At 38.9% G+C, this 27,869-nt stretch overlaps 1 protein-coding gene across 3 annotated transcripts in view; it reads right to left on the bottom strand.

Annotated features, from left to right (window-relative positions):
- The window catches only part of dicer1 (dicer 1, ribonuclease type III), a 51,958-nt gene that overhangs the window by 14,669 nt on the left and 9,420 nt on the right, over nucleotides 1-27,869 (bottom strand). For all 3 annotated transcript variants that reach the window (XR_007423993.1, XR_007423994.1, XM_022673285.2), the window contains exons 4-24: nucleotides 26,013-26,166; nucleotides 24,526-24,650; nucleotides 24,233-24,367; nucleotides 23,070-23,230; nucleotides 21,794-21,962; nucleotides 21,073-21,545; nucleotides 18,745-18,877; nucleotides 18,417-18,659; nucleotides 17,812-17,966; nucleotides 17,331-17,463; nucleotides 15,366-15,441; nucleotides 15,127-15,266; nucleotides 13,450-13,629; nucleotides 12,477-12,690; nucleotides 11,323-11,476; nucleotides 10,987-11,169; nucleotides 10,786-10,891; nucleotides 10,415-10,590; nucleotides 8,485-9,217; nucleotides 6,271-6,423; nucleotides 258-1,086 (exon numbers count right to left, since the gene is read on the bottom strand). Coding sequence is in view for 1 of the 3 variants with exons in the window: in XM_022673285.2 (XP_022529006.2) it covers nucleotides 258-1,086; nucleotides 6,271-6,423; nucleotides 8,485-9,217; nucleotides 10,415-10,590; nucleotides 10,786-10,891; nucleotides 10,987-11,169; nucleotides 11,323-11,476; nucleotides 12,477-12,690; nucleotides 13,450-13,629; nucleotides 15,127-15,266; nucleotides 15,366-15,441; nucleotides 17,331-17,463; nucleotides 17,812-17,966; nucleotides 18,417-18,659; nucleotides 18,745-18,877; nucleotides 21,073-21,545; nucleotides 21,794-21,962; nucleotides 23,070-23,230; nucleotides 24,233-24,367; nucleotides 24,526-24,650; nucleotides 26,013-26,166 (4,825 nt within the window). In the remaining 2 variants the exon portion in view is untranslated. The remainder of the gene's footprint in view (nucleotides 1-257; nucleotides 1,087-6,270; nucleotides 6,424-8,484; nucleotides 9,218-10,414; nucleotides 10,591-10,785; nucleotides 10,892-10,986; nucleotides 11,170-11,322; nucleotides 11,477-12,476; nucleotides 12,691-13,449; nucleotides 13,630-15,126; nucleotides 15,267-15,365; nucleotides 15,442-17,330; nucleotides 17,464-17,811; nucleotides 17,967-18,416; nucleotides 18,660-18,744; nucleotides 18,878-21,072; nucleotides 21,546-21,793; nucleotides 21,963-23,069; nucleotides 23,231-24,232; nucleotides 24,368-24,525; nucleotides 24,651-26,012; nucleotides 26,167-27,869) is intronic.

Raw genomic sequence — 27,869 nt, 5'->3', positions numbered from 1 at the left:
TGTAGCAATTATTTGGATAATAAATCAGGTTAAACTGCATCTGAACAGCCATTTAGCCGTTTGATCTCACAGGTCTTGTTGTGGTTGTTTTGGTCCAAACCTGAACGCATTTACTGTTTTCAGAACTGCAGAAACGAACCGTAAAAAACCTGCAAACGAACCAGAGTCTATTTTAACTCGACCAAGACAGTCATTGCCACTACAAATTCTTTCGATTTCAGACTCTTTATCTTTATACACCCCAGTCCTCCACTCACCTGTGATGGTGTTGTAATGGTAAGAGGCGTGTGTGAAGGCCTGCAGAAGGTAGGCCTTGTTCTTGAAGGTGTAATTGATCTTCTTCTCAAAGTTCTCAAAGCCAGAGATTAGGTGGTTGAGGGTGCGCTCGGCGTCCGGGTGGTCGAACATGCAGCGCGGCGGGATCTTCAGCCAGCCGTACTGCGGGTCAGCAGGACCTTCACACGCCGCCTCTTCCACTTTCTTCCTGCTGCGCTTCTCCACCGGAAGCACTTTGAGGCCCAGAGAGCAGAGGAACATCTGGGCAGCTCTTTCTCCACAGCTGGTCAGGTAGCAGCCCAGCAGGGCCTCCACGCAGTCGGCGATGCTCTTGTCGGCGATGCACTGCTCCGTGTGGAGGTCGTAGGAGATGGACTGCTTCCCCATGTCCGTTCCGCAGTTCTCCTCGGACGGGTTCCAGAAACCCACCACGAAGTCGTCCTCCTCGCCCGCCTTGCTGGGGTCCAGGTAGCACATGGCGTCCCAGGAGCTGTAGTCGAACTCGTCCGGACCCCCGTCCGAGGGGAACTGAGGGTTGACCAGGGTGGGCTTCTTCGGGGCTTTCCACTCGTAGCTGGGCTCGGCGGCGGGGAAGCCACTGAGCGATATCTTCTTACCGAACGCGCCCGAGCCGATCAGCATGGTGTCGATGAACTTGATGTGCTCCTGATAATACTCCATCTCATCCTCCACGTTCACCTCGTCCTTGGGCTCCTTCCACATCAGATCTTCATCCTCCAGGTCATCCGCCTCGTCCTCATCATCATACTCATCCTTGCTGGCTTTTCCGTTGGCCATGTCTTCCTTTGTCTGAAACGGAGAGATATAAAAGCACATTTAATAATATTTAAAAACCACCTTCAGACAGCCTGTAACTGTTTTAGATAGTTTAGAGTTTTATACCTTTTTATTTATTGTATTTATTTAATCCTTTAACCATCCTGTTATGTTATGTTAAAGGTCAAATTGACCTGTTTTAAAGGTTAAACATCTAGGAAAAATAGTTAAAACTATTTTTTTCAGTAATTTCTTCAACCTTAATTATTGTAATCTACATATGATATAAAAATGGTTCATCTCACATACTTAGAAGCAGATGGATCTGGTGCAAACTACACAAAGAGGAGGTAATACAGAGCAAAAAAGAAAAAAAAGACGGAAGCTTTTTTTTTTATCTTAAAAGTCTATTTCCAGAAGGTATGAATGAGGATTTTACGATGAAAGAGTTTCTTTAGGTAATTTAGGGAAATGTGTTTGTATCTCAGTTTGTTTTTTTCCTCTGTGTGTGTGTGTGCTCTTGAGCAAAAGTCTTTTTCCATATAACTAACTGTGTTTGTGAATTTCAGAAGGACTTTTAAGAAGCTTTGGGTGGGAGTGGTTCCTCTGTGGAATTGAGCTGCCAGCCTCTTATTGGCTGATCATGTGACCTTTAGTATTTGGAGTGTTCTCATTGGTTGTTTTGTAATCATGTGTGTTTTAAAAGCTGAAATGTTATTAACTTTTGTCTTTTAACCCTAATTAAAGCCTGAGCACCAGTGAGTTTTTTCAGTTAAGCTTTCTCGGTCACATGACATCATCGCGTTCAGTAGCTCCTCCATTTCCACCCACTGTTGTGTTTTTTACGTGGATCTCCATGAAAACGCGCGTCCAAAGTGTAAATACGGTGCGCGGCAGTGGACAAATAGCTATTTTATTAAACACGAGGTGACAGAAACTCAAAGATGTGCGCCGGACAGGACTGAAATTACCGGAGAACCACAGAGTTCAGAGAAAAACAGTAGATAATTCAGCCTACAAATGGCAACCATTTCTACTTGAGAGACGTACCTTTAACAACAATCTGCTCCCTTGATTTAATAAACTGTTCTGTCAATTTAACCAAAACATATCTTTGAATATCTTAAGATTTAATGTCTCTAAATATTATTTTCTGCTGTGGCTATATGAGAATCAGTCCTATACATTTTATTCTATACATTCTATCTATATAGTCTTTCTTCATTCTTTATCTCTATCTCTGCTCTGTCTGCAGATAAACAACTTATTTTCTGGTTGTTTTACATCTTTTTCAGAATCTGAAGTTATGTTGGATTGGACAGGGATGGCGTGTCAGAGTTGTTGGACAGATGTAGGGTAGGTAAAATATGCAGAAACGCCCTTTATACACATTACTACTAAAGAGCATGACTTTTACCCCAAACATCATCATCCAGATCAGCTTGTTGAGGCAGTGAAAGACCACCAATAGTGCATCTGTCTTTTGCTTATTATTAGAAATATATATCATTGTATAGTTAATTACTTAATGCTTAAATAAATCACATCCTGGATTGTTGGAAATAAGCTAAAATGATCCTTTCAGCTTTTGATAAAATTGTACATCACTGTTTAAGCAACATTAAAACTAGTGTTTTTTTTGTTTGTTTGTTTGTTAATCCCTATTTACTGTAGGTATTCAATTTAGACGGTTTATTTAATGCTGAAAGAAAAGCACAATGGGTTCTTCTAACTCTACCTGGAGTGAAAACCAAAATCTGTATGATTTATAAGTTTATTTTTGTGGGTTTTTAATGTTATCAGGCACCACTTTTAAAGATATGGCCAAATCAGATCATGATAAATGGACACTGATAATAATTTATAGAGAAGATATACATTATCATTATTATTAGTAGTAGAAGCAGCAATGGTGTTAGTAGTAGTAGTAGTATATATTAGTATTATAAACATCACTACAATTTAATTGATGGTTTCCTCTTTTTCCCCCATATGTGCAGGATACACATGTTGGCTCTGTTCTGCATTACAATGGAACAAATATTATAGATAAATGAATTTATGATACATAACTGATTTTCAATACAATATCAATAAAATACATTTGGTCTTAAATTATATTTAATAAGGTCTTTAAAAAAAGCATTAAATTTGACAAAATTTTATTAAAATGGTGCAATAACCCTGTAATCCTATTGCCCAATCAAACCACATGCATTCAGGGATGATTTGTTTCCATTTTTCCCTTCATTTTACTAAACCTGATGTTTAGTAAATTATTTATTGAATAAACTAAACTATGACATCATCGTGTACAGCCCACCCTGATTACTGATGTACTTTATTCACTACAGACGGAGAACACAGCGACACACTGCTGGAAAAAAAAGTCTTAGTAAGGAATATCTTTTAAACAGGCCGTGCTAAATATTCACTTAGAGAGATTTGCAGTGATTACAGCTTAAAGAGCTGCAGTTAAAGCTCAGTATTAGGTTAACCCAGGAGGGTCTTAAACCTACAAGAAGAGGCTGGCTGTCCCCCTCAATGACTCATAAGCTGACACACATCCTGAATATCATCTTTACATCATTAATACGCCATAAAATCCAGCATGTGGGAAAAACCTCTGATGAATATTCATTAAAACGTTAACAGCCCCGACATCTAATATTGTAATAATACAGAGAGCTGACACTTAGAATGAGTCAGCCTGAGGCAGAACCGGCGTAATCTTACCAGACACCGGCACAGCTTAAACCACACCGAGCCGAGCCCAAAACACACACGACCCGGCTGCACTGCGCCCACTCTCAGCCTTTTTACATATTGATTTCCGATTGTTTTCGAGGCGCACTGATGGAAAACACATGTTCAAAACTCAAAAAATCTAAAAACTGAAGCATAAAATCTCGTACAGTCGAACTCCACCGTGATTTAATCAGATCTTAAAAAAAAAAGAAAAGAAAAGAAATGCATTCCTGAATTGCCTGAACTTCCTCCTTCATTTACCTTTCATTTACCAGAGTTAACTTTATTACAGGAATTAACTTCTCAGACCGGGTCATTATAAGCAGTGATATCAGAAACGCATTACTCTAATCTAACCACTTTCTCAGTAACAATTAATCCATCGAGTTACTATTTCTAATCCAGTAATCAAATTAAAGTTACTAATCTGAGTCACTGTTTTTTTTGCCATTTACCTTAGTAAAAAGATCTATTTTTGCTTTCCTCCTGTGTCTCGAGAAGTGACGTCTGGCCTTCGCAACAATTAGGACACGTTTTCAGCATAAGAATAACTCATGTGTAAATCCACACAGCAGCACAAACATAAAAACACTGGAGGGAGGAGAGAGATGTACGTTTTCTAATTTGAAATACAGCCAATATTCTGAGTTTGTATCAGTTATTAAAGATGATAAATATCAAGGTTGGTTGTTCATTCTGTCCTGGAGACAAAGTGCTTCCTAGCTTCAGAAACACAATGTCATAAAATCTGAAGAAACGTTTGGAGCAAAGCTTTCAGTAAAGTGTGTTTTGGTTATATTTTTTATGTTAAGGGGCTCCAGAGTAAGAGTGGTCCAGTGGGCTAAGCGCTGCCACTATGATCACCATTGGGTGGGTACAGTAGATGACACTCTTTCCCCTCATGTGGATCAGCACAAGGCTGCGTCTGTGAGCTGATGTATCAGAACCGAGTCACTGCACTTTCCTCCGAGTGTTAGCGCTGTGATGCTACTCGGCAATGCTGCATCAACAGCAGCCCAAAAAGAGGCAGAAAAAATGTCAAAAAATTGGCTGAAATAAATGATACCATAAAATAATATTTTTTTTATGTTAAGGCAGCAGGTGTGTGTGTAACCAAGTTACTTTTTAAAGTGGTAATTAATAATCAGATTACTATGGTAACTATGCCATCACTGATTTTAAGAATACTGTGTCTTGTGGAATCACGTGACCGATAAGACTTCAGACTACAAAGAAACATAATAATCCTCATATATTCCAGCTTAATTTTATATTTTGTTATTTCATTTCCCATCATGCATAGGGCAGGGCATCAAAGTTCAATGCCAAAAAAGGCACCACACTACGCTATTATTACTGTCCCCCACTCAATAAAAAATACAGGAAAACACCAGCATTAAAAAAATGAATCATTATTTTAATCATTCATGTTTAAGTGATTGACACCATAATATAAATAAAATCTAATTTTGCCAATCTAACGCTGATATTTCTTACAAAATATATCTTAGAAACTGAAATGCATCCAGCTTTTGTTCTTAATAAAGTGACACAAACGGGCTCTGAGTGGTCCAGCGGTCTAAGGCACTGCCACTGTGATCTATGATATGAAAAAACACTGAATAAAAACAAGAAATATTTAAAAAAAAATACACTACTGCAACAAAATTAAATTTTAAATGTAATTATTGCAGATTTAAAACAGAATCTCCATATATCCAGGATTGAAGTAAAATAATGATACTGGACAGATATAATCTGTCTCTAGATATATAGATATATAATGGGAACTGGGAACCGTGTGAATTTTTCTTTGGCTAAAAACAGTATAGATATAAAAAATTATATATATTAAGATATATAACGATATAACCTAATTTTTAGGATATAATATCGTTCACCTTATTAAAAAATGTTGGCGAAATTATTGCGTATGATAAGAAATGGCACACTCCTAACTACTAGTTGATATTCCTCTCTATTTTTAATAATGTGTTAATTCAGAGTAAAAGTTAAGAGTAAAAAATATATACTGATACACTGTGTTTCTATAAAATTTTAAAACACTATACTTCCCTCCAAACACAAACAAAAAGCACAAAAAGTTAGTTATACTGATCCTGATCCAGTTCTACAGTTCAGCCCAGGCTGCCAGCACTCTTTAACTCGCTCCAGTACACCAGTAACACAAGGCTGCATGTTAAACAGCGCGTTAAACATCTCCCTACAGCTGCCTGATCCCTTACACACACACTACAAAACATCTGTCCTTTACCCAGAAGCCCCAGCTTCCCGTGAAGCATGCCCCTGCCCTCTAGTGGCAAACTCCGGCTAAACCGTCCCCAAATAAATCCAGCATGTTCTCAGCAGCCCACAGCAGACCCATGAAAGCAGCTCAGCAGCTGTGCGTGAAGATGCGAGTGGATAGCGCTGAAGCGAACCCCAGCAGAAGCTCCGGGAGCCCCTCACCTCGTCCGAGTCCCACTTGTCCGTGCCGCGCTTGTCCTGGTTCACCACGTAGCCGGGGGGCAGCCAGTTCACCGGAGGATCGAAGATAGAGACCACCATTCGGCTCGGCAGACCCTTCTTCTTCCCCAGGCGGTACAGGTTACAGTTACTGACCTGCAAACAGTCAAACATTTGTTTCTCATCAGCCTGTATTCATTTAATATAATAGAAAATATTTACATAACCTTAATTTACAACTACCTAAAGTTACCTCAACATTCCTACATATTTACTGAATTATACATCAGACATTAGAGCAACAACTAACTATTATTTACATTTAGACACATTTAGATGATCATTTATTGGCAGATAATTAGGTTAACATTTCAAACCAATATTCAACGTGATGTATGAAATAAATAAGTAATGCAATACTGCATTTTAGTCATTTTAAAGCTGATGTAGGGCCCTCTCTGGTGAAAGGTTATGTTCGGGGTTAATCCAGGTTATGTTCCAGGTTATGTTCAGTCAGAAATTTATCTAAGGGCTGGATGATGTTGGGAAAAATTACAATGCACTGTTTTCTGGAAGATATATTGTGGGGAAAAAAAAATAGGGATGCATCAATACCATTCCACACAGTCTTGTACTCATACTTTTTTGTACTGATATGATACCTACTTAGAATGCCATCAGGAGCATTGTCAACTTATGTCATTAATTATACATTTTTATATATATATCTTTCTTCCCAAACAAGTATATTTGAAGCAGAAAAAAAACTAAAATTATTCTTAAATATTTACAAAACCTTAATTGGCAAATACCTAAAGTATTCCTACATATAAACTGAATTATACATAACATTATTTTAATTTAGACACATTTAGATGACAATTCTTGTGTATGTATCTAAGGGCTGGACGATACTAGGTGAAAAAAAATACATTGCAATTTTTTTGTAAAATATATTGTGATATAAAAAAATAGGGATGTATCGGTACCATTTTTTTTTTTTTTTTTACCAGTCAAGTACGAGTACATGTATTTTTGCACTCTTACTTTTTTTGTACTGATACAATACCTACTAATTAGAATGCAGCAATCAGGAGCATTATGTAATAGTTGTTGGGGCAGAGTCACATTATACATGTTTAACTTTCTAAACATGTATATTTGAAAGACATTATGAAATTATTCTTAAATTAAAAAATAGAGATTAATTAAACTCTGTGGGCGTATGTTAAATTTTTACTAGCATCATCACGTGACCACACCAGCCAATCTGATGAGACTTTCATGAAACAAACAGTAAGTAAATATAAGAAGAGGTGGGGGGCATCTCTTTTTCTCTCTCTGTTGCTCTCTTTCTCTTACTCTCACTCTCTCTCGCTGTTTCTCTCTCTTTCTTTGCCTAATTTCTCTCTCAATCTCTCCCTCTTGCTGTCTGTCTCTCTTTCTTTGTCTCTCTTTCTTTGTCTCTCTTTCTCTCTCTCTCTCTGGCCATCACTTTGTGTTTCTCACTCTCTCATGCAATCTGTATGTCTGTATGTCTCTCGCTGTTTCTCTCTTTCCTTGCCTAATTTTCTCTCTCATTCTCTCTCTCTTGCTGTCTGTCTGTCTCTCACTCGCTGTTTCTCTCTCTTTCCTTGCCTAATTTTCTCTCATTCTCTCCCTCTTGCTGTCTGTCTCTATTTCTTTGTGTCTCTCTCTCACTCTCTCTGGCCATCACTTTCTGTTTCTCACTCTCTCTCTTGCTGTCTGTCTGTCTCTCACTCGCTGTTTCTCTCTCTTTCCTTGCCTAATTTTCTCTCTCATTCTCTCCCTCTTGCTGTCTGTCTCTTTCTTTGTCTCTCTCTCTCTCTCTGGCCACCACTTTCTGTTTCTCACGCTCTGTCTGTCTGTTTCTCTCTGTCTGTCTGTCTCTCTCTCTCTCTCGCTCATATAGTGGCATATTATAAATATATTAGAGATTGGGCAGATTTAGCCTGCCTCTGGCAGATGATTAGTTTAACATTTCAAACCAATAATTGACAAGATATATGAAATATATCAAGTAAGGCAACGCTGCATTTTAGTAATTTTAACATTAAACATAGTAATCAAAGTAGTAATCAAAATTGTTCTCTGCTCAATAATATAGGTCGTCACTGTCAAACAGAAACCTTTTACCCCCAAAAAAATAATAATAAAAAATGGAATTTTGCAATATTTTTGGATGGAGATACCGACCTTCTTACTCCTCATGTAGGAGAGTCTTCCCTCGTGGGCGTCGGGATATGTGCAGAACAGATAGGTGGTGATGGCGTGTTTGAGGAAGGAGTCCCCCAGCATCTCCAGCCTCTCGAGGTTAAAGCCGTCGCTGGCGTTGGAGAGGGTGAGGGCCTGCAGGATGAGGCCTGGGTTGGGCCCCAGGGTTTTGGGCGAGTCCCCGGTGGGAGCTGCAGGTTCGGGGGTCGGTGGAGACCCTGATGAAGGTGCTGCGGTGCTGGTTGCCGTTCTGAGCTCAAGGCAACAGTCTGAGGTAGGTTTATTCACGTGTCCGTCTCGGAAATCCGACTTCCTGCCTGGGGTACATTCATGGCGGGGGGCCCGGGGCTCGGCGCTGGGAGAGGGCTGCACAGGAAGTGAGGTAGTGGTTTGTGAGGATAGGTCGCTCTCGTTACTGAGGTTACCGGAGCAGACGCATGCACTCCCGTCTTTGTCCTGCGGCCGCGGAGCCGTCTCCGGGAGCGAGTGCGCCCCTAGCTTTTCATCTGGTGCATTGCAGTTATCACACGAGAGAGCGCCCTCTGTGGGCGGGGAGGCCTCGGCACCAAGGCCCTCCTCCTGGGCAGTGTGGTCAGGGGCTGAGCTTGTGCCGTGCTTACAGTGATCGTCGTCGTCCTCCGCGCACGCGCTCGGACATGAAATGAAAGACTTGCTGTCGATGGACTTCTTCCATCCAAAATCCAAATTAGGATACCTTAAAAAATATAGAAACGATAAAAAAGGCACATTAACAAAGACAAAGCAGAGTTCCTAATCTTTTTAGGAAAGACATTCAGACCAGAGCCATTTCTAGGACATTTTTGATGACTTCTATATTAAAAAAAAAAAAAAGCATATGCTGGTATGCAATATCTCATGAGAAAGAAACTAGTAATCATACCATGGCAACCACCGTGGGTGGTTATAGGGCTGCAAAGATTAAAAGATTAGTCAATATAATTTTCCACTAATCATTAATTTTTATTATATATATATATATATATATATATATATATATATATATATATTACATTATCTTTATATGTTTTATATTATTTTTTGCAATATCTCATGGGATAGAAATTAGTTATACCACTGCACTGTGCACCGTGGGTGGTTCATATTATCACTAATATCTTGAGGGGTTTTTTTTGTTTGCATTGGCTATTAACTTGGAACTGCTTCTGCTTTTTTTTTTTTTTTTTTTTTTTTTGCAACAGAGTACCAGTAATATCAACAACAAAAAAGATAAGATTTTATTCAGTTAATTGAATGAATATATGCATTAATAAAAAAATATATACATGTATTATTATTATTATTATTATTATTGCCATTTGTTTTAGGCCATTTCATAAATTATAATCTGCCTTGTGAACACAATGACCAACCAGTGGTAAAATAGCTTTGAGGAGGAAACAAGCTACGTGGGACGAACGGCTAGCTAATATCACAATGGCTTACCAGAATACTCAGGGTTCCTCAGTGTAGCGCTGTCGGCTCGTTTGTTAATAATGCTAACGCTGCTGGACCCAGCCTTAGTGAAAACCTGAAAATCTAAGCTTACTGTAAATAAACTGAAGCGCTTTATTCACCCAAATAAACAGTTTTCAGGACAGAAATCTGTATAGATGAACATCCAGCGTTTGTTTAACTTTAATTCTTTAAAAAACTATTTTACTTTTCTTTTAAAGTTTTCTTTTCTTAGTTTAGCTTTTCAGGACCTGCTGAATAAGAAGGAAAACATGGCGACACCCCTGTTCCTTAGTAGTGTCACATAATGTGCGTTATGTATGAAAATATATCTGAAAATAGACGTTTGTTGATAGTGCACCTTATAATCTGGTGCGCCTTATAATAGTTCAATATATCTCACACACACTTCGTGCTGTACGTCTGGTCTGGAACTGACCTGAAGTCGGGGGGCAGGCTCTGGGCGCCCACGCCGGCGTCGCTGGCCGTCTGAGCGCGCAGCTCCTCGGCCGTCAGAAGGCAGTGAAGTCTGTAGAGGATGCTGGGAAGGCAGACGGCTTTCCGCCACAGGGAGGCAGGAATCGGGTGAATGGCACACAGTTCAGGAACTAAAATCTGCAGAGATGAGGGAAGAGATAAGAGCAGTTGTCCGACGCGAGGCCAAACTTCGCTAACAGAATTAGCCGGCGTGTTTACGCCCGCCGGGAGAGCGCAGGAAACGCACACTCGCGCGCTCGCTCTCTCGCAGGCCGCGTAAGAGTATGCATACATCAGTAATAATCAGCGCAGATTCCCCCTAAAGATTAATACCTGTTTGTTTTGTAGGCTTTCCCACTTGGCCTTCCTCTTCTCAGCACTGCTGAGAGGCAGAGCTTTCCCCTTCTGATTGAGGTGGCGAGGAGTTAAGAGATTCAGTCTGAGGGAAAACAAAAGCACACTCCCTTAGTGAGTTCCCTAATAAAATAACAGTGCATGCCGGGAGTAATTCATTCGCTCGGGTTGACCTCCCACCTCGAGGATGTGTGGTCCACGTCCAGAAGGGGCTGGTTGACGTTGGACAGGTCCAGGTTGTACTTGGTTTTGTAGTACTCGGCGAAGGTCTCGTACTCCGGAGACGGGAATTTGCTCAGAGGCGTGAGGTCCGTGTAGACGTCCGCCACGTAAAACCGGTGCGGCTGGTCAAAATTACGATACCTGAGAGAGATAACATCTTCAGACATCTACTTTTCTTCTTTTCTTTCTTGGAAGAACAAATAGTGAGCTTATGACTGAGCCTTCAAAGACCAGCTGTCAACTGAACTCTCCACCAGAGGGAGTTGAAAAGTGCACGGAACATGTTCTTCCTACCTTGGAATGATGACAGCGTCCTGGTAGTCCTCCAGTTTGAAAGTGAATGGGTTCTGCTTTGTGTACTGAGTGTTAGGAATGCCAATGCGTGCTTCAGATTTCTCGATATCCTCCATGAATTTAAAGTCCATATCTAAAGTACTGGAATCCCCAACTGGAAAAAAGGGAGAAAAGACAAAAGAACTCTGATAAGAATTTGATAAAAGTAGTGATTAATCTTCAAACAGCCAGTTCCTCAGCTTCACAATCCTACTGGGATTTAATACAAAAAGAGAGGGAAAAAAAAAGAAAGAGTCAAAGAGAGACATAAGGAGCAAACAGAGTGAGTGAGAGAAAGAAAGACAAAGACAGACGGAGCAAAAGAGAGTGAGAGAAAGAAAGAAAAAAAGAGTCAGGAAAAAGTGTAAAAAAAGAAGACATAAAGCAAAAGAGAGAAAGAAGGAGACGTATAGCAAAAGGGAGAGTGATAGAAAGAAATAGCACGAGAGAAAGAGAATGACAGAAAGAGACAGACAGCAAGAGTGAGAGTGAGAAAGAGAGAGAGAGAAAGTGACCGACAGTGAGAAAAAGAGTGAAAGAGAATAGAGACAGACAGTAAGAGAGAGAGTGAGAGAAAGAGAGACAAGAAGAGAGTGAAAGCAAAAGAGAGACAAAGCGATAGAGAGAGAGAGAGAGAAAGAGAGAGAGACAGAGATGGACAGCAAAAGAGAGTGACAAAGAGGGAGCGAGACAGAGAACGAGAGACAGACATCAAGAGAGGAAGAGAGATAGAGAAGGAGAGATAGACAAAGCAAAAGAGACAGACAGAGCAAAAGAGACAGACAGCAAGTGATAAAAAGAAGACAGAGGTAGAGAGAGCGAAGAAAGTGAGAGTAAGAGAGAGAAAGAGAGTAGAGAGGGAGAGAGAGAGAGACATCGAGAGGAAGAGAGAGAGAAAGAGAGACAGACAAAGCAAAAGAGACAGACAGAGCAAAAAAGAGAGACAGCAAGTGAGAGAAAGAAGACAGAGGGAGAGAGAGCGAAGAAAGTGAGAGTAAGAGAGAGAAAGAGAGAGAGGGGGGGAGAGAGAGAGAGAGAGAGAGAGGGAAGAGAGAGAAGAGAGTGAGAGAAAGAGAGAGAGAGAGAGAGGTGTATGGAAACAGAAGGATACTCACCGATATTGAGAGGTAGAACGCAGTAGGCGGAGTCGGCCTCCGTGGGTCTGAACTCCAGTGCAGGTTTCTCCAGCCGCAGGATGTGGGAGAAGATGTACTGATGCAGACGAGTGATCAGCTCCAGCTGAGCCGCACTCAGAGAGAAGCCAGACTTCTGCAGCTCGATGGAGATGGTCACCTCACCAGAGCGGGTGTAGACGGGGAAGTGGGGAATCTGAATTATGAAGAAGAAACAATTACACCTGGGTGAAAGTCACAAGTTTGTGCCATAACCTGGATTAGAACATTACTCAAATATTCACTATTCACTGTATACCTGTAACTCTACCTCTTCACTACTTTACTTTAACTGATGCTCTCAAACACTTTATTAAGAGACAAGAAATTCAAGTAATTAACTCTTGATGAGTTCAGCACAGCTGTTAACTGAAAGCCTGAATTCCAGGAGACTCTACCTCATAAAACTGACTGAGAAAATCCAGCAGAGATGTGCAAAACTGTTACTAAGTGAGAGGAACTACTTTAAAGAACGTAAAGTATAAAACATATTCTGGTTTGTTTAACGCTTTTTTGTTTACAGAACAATTCCATTTGTGTTCCTGTATAACTTTAATATAGTCTTGAATATTACATTTACAATAAAAAAAGAAAGAAAACACACTGAATAAGGAAGAGGTATGTCTAAACATTTCACTCCCACTGTATTCTCAAAATCTGACTATAAGAAAATTTTCCCATATTTTTTGCACTATAAGGCGCATTTAAAATCCTTTAGTTTCCCCAAAAATCCTTATAATTATAAAGCCTTATAATTCGGTGCACCTGCTCTGCTGGAGCAGCACTAGCATTAGCCGCTAACTGCGCTAACCGCTAACTCTTTCGCTGATCAGAGGCAAGGAAATCAACCAGTCAGTTTGGAAATTCTGCAACTAGCTGACATACTTACAAAAAAAAAAAAAAAAAGCGTGCATACCCGAGGTATTGGTTTAGCTGTCAGAATGCCAAAGCATCTGGTGGTGTCCTCAGGAGGGTACAACTTCCTCCTGCGAAAGTTGAGCTCATCAGGAAGGGGTGTGGTGAGGACCATCCCAATCACATACAGGTAATAGGACTGCTCTGGTACAGGATAACTGCCCCGAAGACATTCCGGTATCTAGAACAAACACACACCATACCGTTTATGAAAAGGGGGTTTAGAAAAATCATTTTTATTTTTATTGGTTACCAGTGTTGTGTTTGGTGATATAGGAAAAATCATGGATTTTTTTTTATATCACGATAACGATATATATCATGATATACCACATTTAAGTATGTTTTCAGTTATTCTTCAAAAAATATGACAAAATAATATCATTGCTTACTTTTTTTCAACTTTATTTCAAAGTGACATTAAACCAAACTTTCACAAATGAGAATTACTACCTTTTAGCGCAGCAATATATATACATATATATATATATATATATATATATATATATATATATATATATATATATATATATATATATATATATATGTATCAAATGAAAACAGATGAGGTAAATGCAGTAGATAATTTTTTTTTATTATTATACAGATATTTAAATAGAGTTATCATAATAAACTCAATTAACATTTTTTAAAGTGTCCGTCAAATAACGTACGTAAAGCAGAGTCATGTCACAAAAAAAACACATTATGAAAGTTTTTTTGCGAAGATTACTTTATTATCACTTATATAAACCGAGTTTATGCAAAGTGACCACGCCAATACATTTCATCTTAGCCTACTTTATATATTTGCATGAATAACTGATGAAATTACTGTAGAAACGATAGAGACACCATATTTATCCTCATATCGCACAGCACTAGCTGCAACTAATACCTATATTTTAGTAGTTGACTAATCTGCAGTATATTATTTTTTAGTGCCTCCTGCGCTGTAGTCTTATTTGTGTTTAATTTATTGCCACTGTCTAATGAAAAACTCCAGTCTCCATTTTTGTCGATTTATAGTTTACTACATAATCTGAGCTCACTAACTGACTCTTACTCTGTGCCAACATGTCTTGATGAACGGACCAATAGAAATACTTCAAATTGACCTGAAACAAACTCTTTTTACATTGACTTCCATTGAAATTTTAAAAGGTTTTTTCTCTCTCCTGTAAAGAGGCCGTTTTGGAGATACTTGTTTTTTATTGGACAGCGACGATATAGTAAAATAAGACAGCACTTAAAAATTATGAGTTTCTTTGATTTTACCAAATTGGAAATCTCTGGAATATAATTATCCAAAAGCAGTGTGTAAGACTAGTGGAGGAGAACATGACGCCAAGATGCATGAAAACTGTGATTAAAAACCAGGGTTACTCCACCAAATATTGATTTCTGAACTCTTAAATCTTCACGAATACTGAATTTGTTATTTCAGCCATTTCTCATTTTCTGTAAATAAATGCTCTAAATGACAATATTTTTATTTGTAATTTGGGAGAAATGTTGTCTGTCGTTTAAAGAATAAAAAAACTATGTTCATTTTACTCAAACATAAACCTATAAATAACAAAATTAGAGAAACTGATTCAGAAACTGAAGTGTCCTCTGCTTAAATCATAGCACCAGTAAGTCAACATGAGCTGTTTCCATGTAGTGTGCTACTCACGGCTTTTGGGTAGCACTGCCTCCTCTTGGTGGAGCCTGGTCTTCCTGGAACGTTGGTCTCCTCCTCCTCATGCAGGTCCAGCTCCTCCTCGTACTTCACAGTCTCTTTCCCCACCGGCATTAAGTGATCATCCAGCTCGCCTGAGCACAGCGGGACAGAGAGCGTTAGTGAGCGTTACTGAACGGATGCTTTCACTCGTCAGCTGCATTAAGCAGGGGCGGAGGAGTGAGATATCTCACCTATTTTGTGAAGTTTTTCACAACAATGTAGTGCAACTGCTTTCTCTGCAAGTCTTGCGCAAGGCATCAGGGGCCCCTAGAAACGCAGAGATTAATAATAAATCAGTACATCGCTTCAGTTAGAGTGGAATAATCTGCTACAGACTTTATTATTAAATCATATTTTATTCTGACAGCGCTTACGGATAAACCGGACACCCTAAAGACCTTTAAAATAAGAGAGACTTTCCCAACCCAAACTATATAAAGATGGGATTGCTCATCCAAAAATAATCAAATTGTCTTTTTTTGGGGTTTTGGAAACATGCAATGGAAATGCAAACAGTACCAGTCAAAGGTTCGGACACACCTTCTTATGCAGGGTTTTTCTATCGAGAAATGAAGTTTATAGGATTTACAGAAACTGTGCAATAATTCTTCATACATTTGGGCACCCTTGTCGTTTTGTAGATTTAAATACCTTTAGCACTCATAATTGGAACACAAAATTAGTTTTGTAAGCTCACTGACCCATGACCTACATAAACAGGTGAATTATAAGAATTATGAGAAAGGGTTAAGGTGGCCTATTGCAAGTTTTTCTCCTTTTCATGCATCTTCTCTGGAAAGTGGCAACATGGGAGCCTTAAAACGAAACTCTCAAATGACCTGAAAACAGAGAAGACACAGTCCCAAATTGCCTTTATTTCAAGATTATTTCTTTGAAGTCTTTGAAATCACTTTGTAACCCTTTCCAGCTTTATGTAAATCTAAAATTTCTGACCGTAGATCCTCTGAAAGCCTCTTTTTGGTGAGGAATGGCTCACATATGTGCATCCTTCTTATGTAGGGTGGGTTTTTATCAGTGAAATTAGCTCTAGTTCACACCCTGTGTGTTATGAAAGGTGTTGAATTTAACTTAACCTGATAGTGCTATCTCTACCAAATAGCAATGTCTGTAAATCACTCTAAATGTGTGTAAACAGTTGGGGTGTCACGATTCTCTAAATCCTCGATTCGATTTTATTTCCGATTTTAGGGTCACGATTGGATTGGATTGGATTCTTGATTTTCTTTTTTCCTTTTTTTTTACAGCAGAGAGGTCTATGCCAGTTTTAGATTAGTCTATGGTCAGTCATTGGTTTGATTCATCAAATTTACAATATCTTATTTTAAAAGGTGGGCTTGATATAAGTGATGCAAAGTGATACAAGTGATCTGTAATACACCACATTAGGCACTAATGGTCAAATTTAAATAATTTAATTAAGATATATATTTAATGCCATCTAGTGGCTTCTTTTGGTAGCAGCAGTGTGCATTATTAAAACAGCAATGTGCAACATAACAAAATAAATAATAAAAAAATACAGGAACAGTCATGTACAAAATAATAGAACAATTAGAGCCTTAAGAAACTGAACTCTATCCTACTATAACAGTTAAACATGAAAAATAAGACTCGGCCCTTGAGAATGACAAGTTTTTTTCTTTAATAAAGATATATTATTAACTTTATCTGAGAGAAAGATGCTCCTTAAGGTACCAAAACTATTAACATATTTGATACTAGACAAAACAACTGTTATTTTTATATTTTCAAGTTTATCTTTAAGAAGATGGGAATGTCCACATTCTCTGGAGAAAGGGCTGCTCTTTGAGCTACAGTGTGCTGCACCATTTGCGTAGCGCGCTCGTGCTTGCGTAGTTTAGAGGGAGGGATCGTCAATCCTCTTTTTGACTTCGAGGCTCGAGACCATGAAAAATTCTGATCGATTTGGATAAAATATGGAAATCGTGACACCCCTAGTGTATTGCTGTGAGATAATTGTTTCGAGCAGAAAAGATTAAGCAGAAGTGTCTCTATAGACTGTTACAGTGATCATACAGCAAATATTTTTCAACCGTCCATCATGTAAAGTGTTCCTAAAACATCAAATTAACCAGAAAATAAATAACCAGGCAGCTCCTCTCACTCATACTCACCTTGATAGGCTCCCTGAGGGGGGAGTTGATGGGAAGGAAGAGTGTGGATTGGTAGACACTGGCTTTCAGCTCTGCAGTCTTGCACTTGGGTGCCAAATGGGTGAAAGGGTCACTGGGTAACCTTGCGCAGTATCTGCAATACAAGTCAGAAACGGTCATTTTAAAGTGAGAGTTGCACAGTTTAGGAAAAATAGACAATGAGACTTTTTGTGTGACATGTGCTCCCGATTTTAGAACACCCCCATTTCCAGTCAATAACCAATAATTAAGTGTACCAAATTCTACACCAGAGATGATTTTTAGTAAAGCAGTCCTGGAAGACATATTACTGCACCCTCTACTGCAGCATTTACACACTTTCAGCACAGCAGTATATCGATTATACACTTAAAGAACGTTAACATCTGTTAATGCAGATATTTCTTAATTACTTGAACCGTGACAAAGTGTTAACTTCTGTGCAAATCATTAAAGTAAAAACCTGTTGATGTGGCCGATGGCCGTGTTGATTGTGACCCTGGGTCCTCCATCGTCGGTGCGAAGCACGTAGGGAGGGAGGATGTTGTCGTCGTCTAACACAGAATCCACCTCGTAATCATTACACTCTGCTGACTTGGAACACTTATTTCTGAGGATCTAAAGTAAGAAGATACAAGACAAAAAAAGCTCTTAGTGGTAGTAAATATATACTGAACCAAGGGTGCATCATGATATCCCTTCTGTCTGCTGCCTCTCCCTCCCTCTGCTAATCTGCTGCCTGTCTCTCTCTCTCTGTCTGTGTCTGCTGCCTCTCTCTACCCCTCCCTCTGTCTGCTGCCTTTCTTTCCCCTCCCTCTGTCTGTTGTCTCTCTCCCCTCTTTGTCTGCTGCCTCAGTCTTCTCTCCCCTTCATCTTTCTGCTGCCTCTCCCACTTTTTCTGATGCCTCCGAAAATTTCCAGAAAATGTCCTAAAAGCTTAAAAAAAAAGTTTGTTGTACGAAAACCGTACGACGCATCAGTCAACTTAAATAAAAAAAATTGGAAAATACTGTAAATCATATTTTACTGTTGACACTTTAAAACTAAACAAAATGGAACAAATCTGACCTTCTCAATGGCCTTGTAGGTCTTGAGATCCTCCTCGAAGGCCTTGGTGCATTCGCTGTCAGCCAGCATGATGTAATTGGAGACTGGAGCTCGTGCCCGACCTTTAGATTGCACATATGAGCGGTACTCTGTCGGCAAGTCGAAACGGACCACCAAATTACATTTGGGAATATCCACCCCTTCCTCCACGATGCTGGTAGCGATTAACAAGTTGGTTTCATGAGCCCGGAATTTCCTTAATACCTGCAGAAATCAAGATGTAACTCCTATTACCCAACACTCAGCTGACCAAGAAACAGAGCGCTAAAAAGCTTAAACCTTCACTCACTTCCTCCTGTTTTCTGAACTCCACCTCCATCTGCTTGTTGCGAGGCTGGTTCTTGCCGATGCTGTGCCCTGTGATGAAGTTGCTACTGATGTAGGCCAGCTCTGGGTCCTGCTTCCCAGCCTCCTTGATTAGCCTGGGTTTAAGGGAAACATGTATATGAGGGTGCATGCGGTAGTTTTGGTAACACGACATTTCATACTATAATAATACAGAAAAGAGTAAACCCATGTGGATGGTGGACGGTGTGGTATTGTAGTTACTGCCCACGTTGCGGCAGGGGAGGTGATGAGGTTGCAAGGTTACTCTCTGATCACATTTGAATGTGGTGTTTGAGTGTAGGGCTACAACCATTAGTGAACATAATAGATAACATCAACTATAAAACTTGGTGAACATGGAATTTACCCGTCTGCATATTGTTCATCTCCATAACACAGTACAATTATTTTAATTCTGAACATTTTGTTGTAATAAAGGCTGTTTGGCGGCCAGGATAAATAAAAAAGTAGCCAAAAAATGCAATAAAACTCACCCTGTGACTTCTGAATTCTCATCCACGACTACATTTTCAATATATTTTCACGTTAAGGTTAATAAAAAGGTACACCAACTACAAAAATGTCCTGCAAAATATGTCTAAGGTTTATCTAAGGTTTATTTGTCAAGGTGCAGCAAAACAAACACTGGATCATAAACCAAGAGGAAGAACAAATGGGGGGCTAAAATAACGTCAAGAATAATTGTAACTAATCGACTCATTTTAGAAACAATCGGCAGGGGGGAGCAGAGTGTTCCAGCGGTCTAAAGCACTGCCACTATAATAGGAAGATTGCTGGTTTGAATCCCGGTTATTCAGCTTGCCGTCAGCTGCCAGAGCCCTGAGAGAGAACAAATGGCCTTGCTCTTTCTTGCTCTTTCCCCTCATCACACCTAAGGTGATGTGGATCAGCACACGGCTGCGTCTGTGAGCTGATGTATCAGAACAGAGTCGCTGTGCTTTCCTCCGGGCGTTAGCGCTGTGATGCTACTCGGCAATGCTACAGCATCAGCAGCAGTTCAAAAAAAGAGGCGGAGTCTGACTTTACATGCATCAAAGGAGGAACCATGTGCTTGTCTTCACCCTCCTGATGTTGTGGCATCACTAGTGATGGGGGTGATATACAGAGACAGTTTGCCTAGGTACAATTTTAAATAAATCTTATAATCGTATAATACATTTTAAAAATAAAATCAGCATTAGTTAGCATTAGCCCTATTTGTGTGTGTGATCGGATTACTGTGTATTTTTGAGAGTTCAGACCTATGCCTTCCACTTTCGATCAGATTACCCAGGATGCTGGTGTTAATGCCAGATGTAAACGGGACCTAACTGAGATCTAGAGCATCACACCACCTCATCCTATCCAACGGTTCTGGAGCACAATCATTCCAGAGAGCACCTAGAGGTTCCTAGAGGTCACTTCTGGCATTAGATGTGGTGCCAATAAGTTCATATTTTTCTTTATCTGATACTAGACAAGCTGTGTGTGCCTTTTTTACATCTGTGTCAGCAATGTGTGCATTCCGTATAGAGGGGGTGTCCACAAACATTTACATACATACAGTATACAGCAGGGGTGTCCAAACTACGGCCCGCGGGCCATTTGCGGCCCGTTTCCCACGAGGTATTTTAGAAATAGAATTAAAGTTGGCCCGCTGTTAAGCAGGTTTTTATAATGTGAGATTCAAAGTTTGAACGCTAGGTGTCAGAAACGGGCCAAAGAGTCTAAAAGCGGAGAGAGTGTGCATTTCTAGCACATAAAAACGGGCCAAAGAGTCTAAAAGCGGAGAGAGTGCGCAGTTCTAGCGCAGAAAAACGGGCCAAAGAGTCTAAAAGCGGAGAGTGCGCATTTCTAGCACAGAAAAATGGGCCAAAGAGTCTAAAAGCAGAGAGGGTGCGCATTTCTAGCGCAGAAAAATGGGCCAAAGAGTCTAAAAGCGGAGAGAGTGCGCATTTCTAGTGCAGAAAAACGGGCCAAAGAGTCTAAAAGTTGCCGTAATTAAGGAGTTTAATATTAAGAGACATCATGAAATGAAACATCAATTTGAAAAATCTTAGTTTACACAACACTGTCAAAGATAAAGACAGTAAGTCAAGTAAAATGGTGTGTAAATGAAATAATCAGGAAAAAAGTATTAATTAGAGTGGTATATTTCATTATTTGTTTTATTACAGAGTCTGTGGCCCGTGACTTCAAATATATTTCTCCTTCTGGCCCCCAACAAAAAAAAGTTTGGACACCCCTGGTATACAGCAGATCCTATAAATTAGTATAAGGGCAAACCTACCTGTTTAAAACGACCGCAGTATACCGCCTCTCCACGAAGATGATCCCACAGAGGATGTTGGTAAACGGTGAAGGAAAGTTGGCTTCCGGCTTCTCCTTCACCTCCACCTCCTCGTCGTCATCGTCGTCCTCCGAGTCGCTCCACGAGACGTAATTGTCCTGATTGCGGTTGTTGTACCACTCCACGCTCTCGAACTGCTGCCTCTCGAAGGGCTTGTACTCGTGCAGGATCTCCAGGAGCTTGATGACCTTGGGTGTGACGAACTTCAAGTCCAGTGAGGCGGGGGAGAAGTGCTCCTCACAGAGAGCGTGAAGCTTCCTCAGGATGGTGTCCGTGAAGAGCAGGAACTTGCGGTTCAGCTCCTCCTGCTCGTGCTTGATGTACTTCTGCAGCTCTCGCACCATGATCCCAGCAGCTTTATCAGCACACCACGGGCCCAACACGGTCAGGACCGCCCTGCAGTCGTTCAGAACCTACAGGAGCAGGAGGAGGAGGAGGATCACAACATTTATTATACTGGACCACATTAAACCAGAGAGCTTATTAAATGAGGAGACAGGCCACTGGCCTCTAGAGCTGGGCGATATGGCCAAAAAAAAAAAAATTATATATATATTATATATATAATTATATATATATATATAGTTTGTCATGTAAGTGCTTTTGTATATCCCTTGACCACAGATAACTATGAAATAACTGAACTGAACTGAACCAGAACCTGTTTAGAGATGTAGGTGGGGTCTCGGTCCTCCCGATGTACAGATAAATTGCAGTCGTTGAGAAAATGCAGAGCTTCATCCAGCTCATTCAGCAGAGTCTCAGACAATCCACTCTTATCCTGATAGGGCCCACAGTCCAGCACCACCTCCCGAGGCTGAGACGCATACCTGCATTTAGAGTTAAAACAATTTTACTATCATAAAAAAAAGATAAAATGTTATGTAGTTACTGCGTAAAAGACAGCTGGCATTTCCAATTTTTTGCAAAACAGAGCAAAAAGTAGATTACCCTATTTTTCCAACTAGAAGGCGCACTAAAAATCCCATAATGTTCCCTTAAAAATAGTCAGTGTGCCTTATAATCCGGTGCTCCTTATGTATGAATTCTGTCAGTCAGGTATTAAGGAGCAGTAAAGCCACTCCACTGAAGTACAGAGTTATACAGGAGTTTCAGTTTATTTCTCCAGCAGTATTAGCATTAGCCGCTAACCGCAATCTCTTTAGCGCTCTCTCTTTCACTTTCAGAGGAGAGTATATCAGGATGTAGCATGCTGCTAACCCCGGCTAGCGCTGATGGAGCCCCATTAGCATTATCTGCTAATATCGCCCTGGCCTACAGGAACACTCAGGGTTCCTCAGTGTGGTGCTTTCAAAGCTTATTGTAAATAAACAGAAGCACCTTACTCACGCAAATAAACAGTTTTCAGAAGAGAAATGTGTAGATTAATATTCAGCGCTTGTTTTGTTTACTTAGCTTAGCTTCACAGGTCTCGCCATATTGTGGAGAGATCTGCTGAATTAAAAGGAAAACTTGGCGACACCCCTGTTCCTTCCTAGAGTCACATAATGCGCCTTTAAATCCATTGCACCTTATGTATGGAAATAGACCAGAAAATAGACGTTAATTGATGGTAAGTTTTTTTCGCCTTATAGTGTGGAAAATACGGTATTAGGACACTAAGTGTATTTCCTCAGTACAACACTACTATTAAAATTTTTACAAATAACATTTATAAAGAAAAAGCTGTTTTTCCATCACTGTATTTATTAAATCATCTCTAGATCTCCACTATTGGAGAATATTATTATTCATATCTCATTTTACCAGCAGCTGGTTTGGTAAATCAGAGCTTATTGATGGGCAATTAGGTAAATAAGGTAAGCTGCTCATGAATTTGAACATTGGCATCTGTTCGAAAAGGATGTGACTTTTTTTTACTGTAAATTTACATTGATTACGAATGAATAGAAAAAAAATTACAACACAACACACACCTATCCAACACAACGAGGTCAGTGGCAGTTTCTGCGTTGCTCTTTAGGATCCTCTCCAGGTTCTGAATCTTCTCCTCCAGGTCAGACGGGTCACACTTGCCATTCAGAATGGAAGCAGTCAAACCCAGGATACGCGGACAGCCCCGATAATCCTCACACTTCTACACGTGAAAAGAACAAAAGTTTAAAATATACTACAAATTGATATATTTTAAACTACATTACATTGACAGTCATAAGTCAGTTTAATGTAGTATAGGGAATATATGGTGGTTTATTAAGTAAGTGAGTATATACTTTACATATAAAGTATAGAGTACGGTAGTATAGGGTGGTTCATAGAGTATATGGTGGCATATGGAATATTGCAGAGTACTATTACTATATAGGGCAGTATATGTAGTGTATAGGAGTATAGGGTTGTATAAGGTAAATATAGGCTGGTATATATGGTAGTGTAGAATGTATGCAGAGCTTTCAGACCTCAAATAATGCAAAGAAAACAAGTTCATATTCATAAAGTTTTAAGAGTTCGGAAATCAGTATTTGGTGGAATAACCCTGATTTTTAATCACAGTTTTTTTCATGCATCTTGGCATCATGTTCTCCTCCACCAGTCTTACACACTGCTTTTGGATAACTTTATGCTGCTTTACTCCTGGTGCAAAAAATTAAGCAGTTCAGTTTGGTTTGATGGCTTGTGATCATCCATCTTCCTCTTGATTATATTCCAGAGGTTTTCAGTTTGTTAAAAGCAAAGAAACTGCAAAAGAGCAAAGAGCTGTATGCTTTTTAAAAGTTCGCAGAATCTTGGTGGTTGGAAACCCTGTAGATAATATCCAATATTTAGTACCGTGCCCACAAATGTTTTTTTTTGTTGTAAAATAGGCTCAGTAGTTTTAAAGCTCAGTAGTTTTGTATTGGTGAAGAACAATCTGATGTCTAGTTTAATAGTCTTACACTTTATCATTATTTTACACATTTCCAACACATTTGATCAATGTGACCAAATTATCTGCACTAAATGCACACCTTTTAAAGCACAGCATCGCAGTGAGATCTAATCTAGCCTCTCTCTGGGATGACAGATAGATGAGACCTTTATTCATTTCTCTCTACACAACGACAGGTGTGAATTTCAGGTTAATTTCATGTCATTTCACCTTCATTATGTCCCGGTAGGGATGGTCCGTGATGGCGAGGTGACACTCGTCAAAAACCAGCAGGTTGATTGTTGATAGGCAGAGGACTCCGCTCCTCAGCGCATGCAGGAAGATGTGGCAGGTCATGACGAGCACCTGAGAGAATAGATATTATAGAGAAGAGGAAGAGATGAAACGATACCGCCCACCAAAGATTACACAGATGACACGGTCCGGTCGCCACTGAAACGACACAGAGAAATTCATCAGTGTTTTAAAGTGGCTGAAAACTTTTCTACGCCTGTAAATCACACCTGATTCTCCATTATATCCTGCCTCCACTTCTCCTCCAGCCATGACGTACAGCTGTCCGTATACTCCCCCACCTGAAGATCTGAATGGGTTCTTACAGTGGATGCCTGCTGAACCACAGACGATGCTACAAACACAGAGGACAAAGAATAAATAAAAAAAAAGGTTATAAAATGTATGAATTATATTAAAAAGGGCTACAATCTGTAATTACAGATCTACAAAATGTTTCTATATAAGGGCCCTTAAATAATATTATCATAATATTTCATAGTATTTTCTTGATAATACTCTTTGCGATATGACCTCACTCACTAAATAAATATATATATATATATATATATATATATATATATATATATATATATATATATATATATATATATATATTTCAAGAATGCACTACTGCAACAAAATGAAAATTACATTTTATTATAGCATACAACATATGGCACATATAAAAAAAAAATTCAAAAATTTTATCAGACTTGTAACAGAAGTAAATGATCCAGAATGTCTCGATACTAATAATAATGCACTCCAAATATCTCCATATATCCAGGATTAAAGTAAAATAAATGATACTGGACAGATATAATCTGTCTCTAGTAGATACATAATGGGAAATGAGAACAGTGTGAATTTTTCTTTTGCTAAAAAAAATTTCAGGGTATAATATCATTCACCATATTAAAAAATGATGGCGATATTATTGCATACGATACGATATAGCACACCTCTATTTGCGATATCGATACTCAGCAATATGACAAAACACTGAATTAAAAATGAATAAAACAATCAAGAACACACTACTGCAAAAAAATATATAATCCATCAAACCACCAAACTGAACTGCTTGAATTTTTGCACCAGGAGTAAAGCAGCATAAAGTTATCCAAAAGCAGTGTGTAAGACTGGTGGAGGAGAACATGATGCCAAGATGCATGAAAACTGTGATTAAAAACCACCAGTTATTCCACCAAATATTGATTTCTGAACTCTTAAAACTTTATGAATATGAACTTGTTTTCTTTGCATTATTTGAGGTCTGAAAGCTCTGCATCTTTTTTATTATTTCAGCCATTTCTCATTTTCTGCAAATAAATGCTCTAAATGACGATATTTTTATTTGGAATTTGGGAGAAATGTTGTCTGTAGTTTATAGAATAAAACAACAATGTTCATTTTACTCAAACATAAACCTATAAACAGCAAAATCAGAGAAACTGATTCAGAAACTGAAGTGATCTCTTTTTCCAGAGCTATTGGGTACAATACGATAGAGCACACATCAAATGTACAGTATTGCACAAACACTTTGTATTTACAGGAGAAGAAAACTTCAAAACTTCAACCAATAATTATGTCAAAAGGTTCATTCATATCAATTAATATGGACAATAAACATTTTGTATATAAACATAATCTGTGTCATTAATTTACACAAGTATATAGAAAAATCTCCTGAACAGATTTGATTGGTTACCTGCATTCACCAGGAAAACAGTCCTCCTCCCATTCCCTCTGCGGATTTGGTGGGAGAGCTCTTTAATAAGAAGTACTGCAATAAAGGTCTTCCCTGAGCCTGTATTTAAGCAGACTATAGTATTGTGTTCAAGAGCTGCTTCAAGAAGTTCAACCTAAAGAAAGGAAACAGAAGGACGGGGTTTAGAGAACAGCAGCTAACAGAGCAGCAGGAATAAATAATACAGAACATCAGAGAATCCTTCTAAATATAACTTACTTCAGTGTATTTAGAAAATACGTAAATGGTAAAGATAATTTATTTCGTACATGAAGTACCAGCCAAAAGTTTGGACATTTTAAATTCTCAATTTTCATTATTTTGAAATGTTTTACACTGCAAATAAAGAGTAAAAACACCTGGGATTATTTAGTAAACTAAAAAAAGTGTTAAACAAACCAGAGTATGTTTTATATTTTACATTCTTTAAAGAAGCTCCTCTTGTTTAGATGATCAGTTTCACACATCTCTGCTGGATTTTCTCAGTCAGCTTTATGAGGTAGAGTCACCTGGAATTCAGGCTTTCAGTTAACAGCTGTGCTGAACTCGTCAAGAGTTAATTACTTGAATTTCTTGTCTCTTAATAAAGTGTTTGAGAGCATCAGTTAAAGTAAAGTAGTGAAGAGGTAGAGTTACAGGTATACAGTGAATAGTGAATATTTGAGTAATTTTCTAATCCAGATTATGAGGGGGAAATTATGAGTTCTCCCACAGCTTTCTGAGATCCAGTAACCTAATTTCTTAAAATACGCTACGGGTTGTAAATAGTGTTTTTTAATAAGCTTCTTGTGCACTTTTTAAGTTATTAATGTCTCATTTTAAATGTCAGGGCTCTCCGGATTCTACCAATAAAGAGTAGAGCTGCTTTGAGCCTGAATAACTGTGTAAAAAGTGATTTATCTGCAAGGGAAAATATGCCCCGTATCATCCACTCTAAAGCATGTTTGGAGAAATTGTAAATAAATTACTGTATTTCCTGTATTTTAAAAAGCTGCAGGAGAGCGGAGGTGGGCTATTCAAGAAAGATTAGTATTTTTATTATTATTTTTATCATGATTAACTACAACAAAAGTCAATTTTACACCGGAGTTCTCTTTTAAGGAAACAACAACAACAAAAAAAATAACAAGTTCAGTCAATCCAAAAAATAAGATTTTTAGCATCTTTGAAAGTATCCTCAAGTGCAGTCACCGCAAAGACCATCAAAAACATTATAATGATGAAACCGGCACTCATCAGGACCAGCCTAGAAAAGGAGGAGCAGAGTAAGAGTTCCCTCTGTTGTACAGAATAAGTTCATTTGAGTTTCCAGCCTCAGAAACTTTTTAAAAGTTAACAAAACCCCAGATAAGAGCACCTAAATACTAAACACACAGAGTATTTTGGTTTGTTTTACACATTTTTAAATTACTACATGATTAAACATGTGTTCCTTCATTGTCTGGATCTAGGCCTGTCACAATAATTACAATATTGATTTATCGTACAGTAAATGAACATTACCTCAATAAGTTTTGATAATCGTGATATCCTCGATTGTGACAGTATTTTAGCCAGTCATGGTGAGCTTGTAGTGTGTTGATGATGTGATCCGTGTTATTGTCAGTTTATCTGAAGTTGTCTGATAACTAAATTAGCTCTTTATCTATTTCTCTGCATGTTTCTTTAATGTCTATCGTCGTAAGTACATTTGTATATATGTATATACTTTACCAAGCCAATGTAGCCCTGTAGGGGATAAGGCCTATTTATTTGATTATCATTTTCTCCTGTTTTTGTTTAGTTAGGGAGAAAGGTAAGATGTATGTATTTTTATTT

Source organism: Astyanax mexicanus, chromosome 14 (genome assembly GCF_023375975.1).
Source record: "Astyanax mexicanus isolate ESR-SI-001 chromosome 14, AstMex3_surface, whole genome shotgun sequence".
Lineage (NCBI taxonomy): Eukaryota > Metazoa > Chordata > Actinopteri > Characiformes > Acestrorhamphidae > Astyanax > Astyanax mexicanus.
The sequence above is the reverse complement of the archived record's forward strand: the minus strand, read 5'-3'. Positions and strand labels throughout refer to the sequence as shown.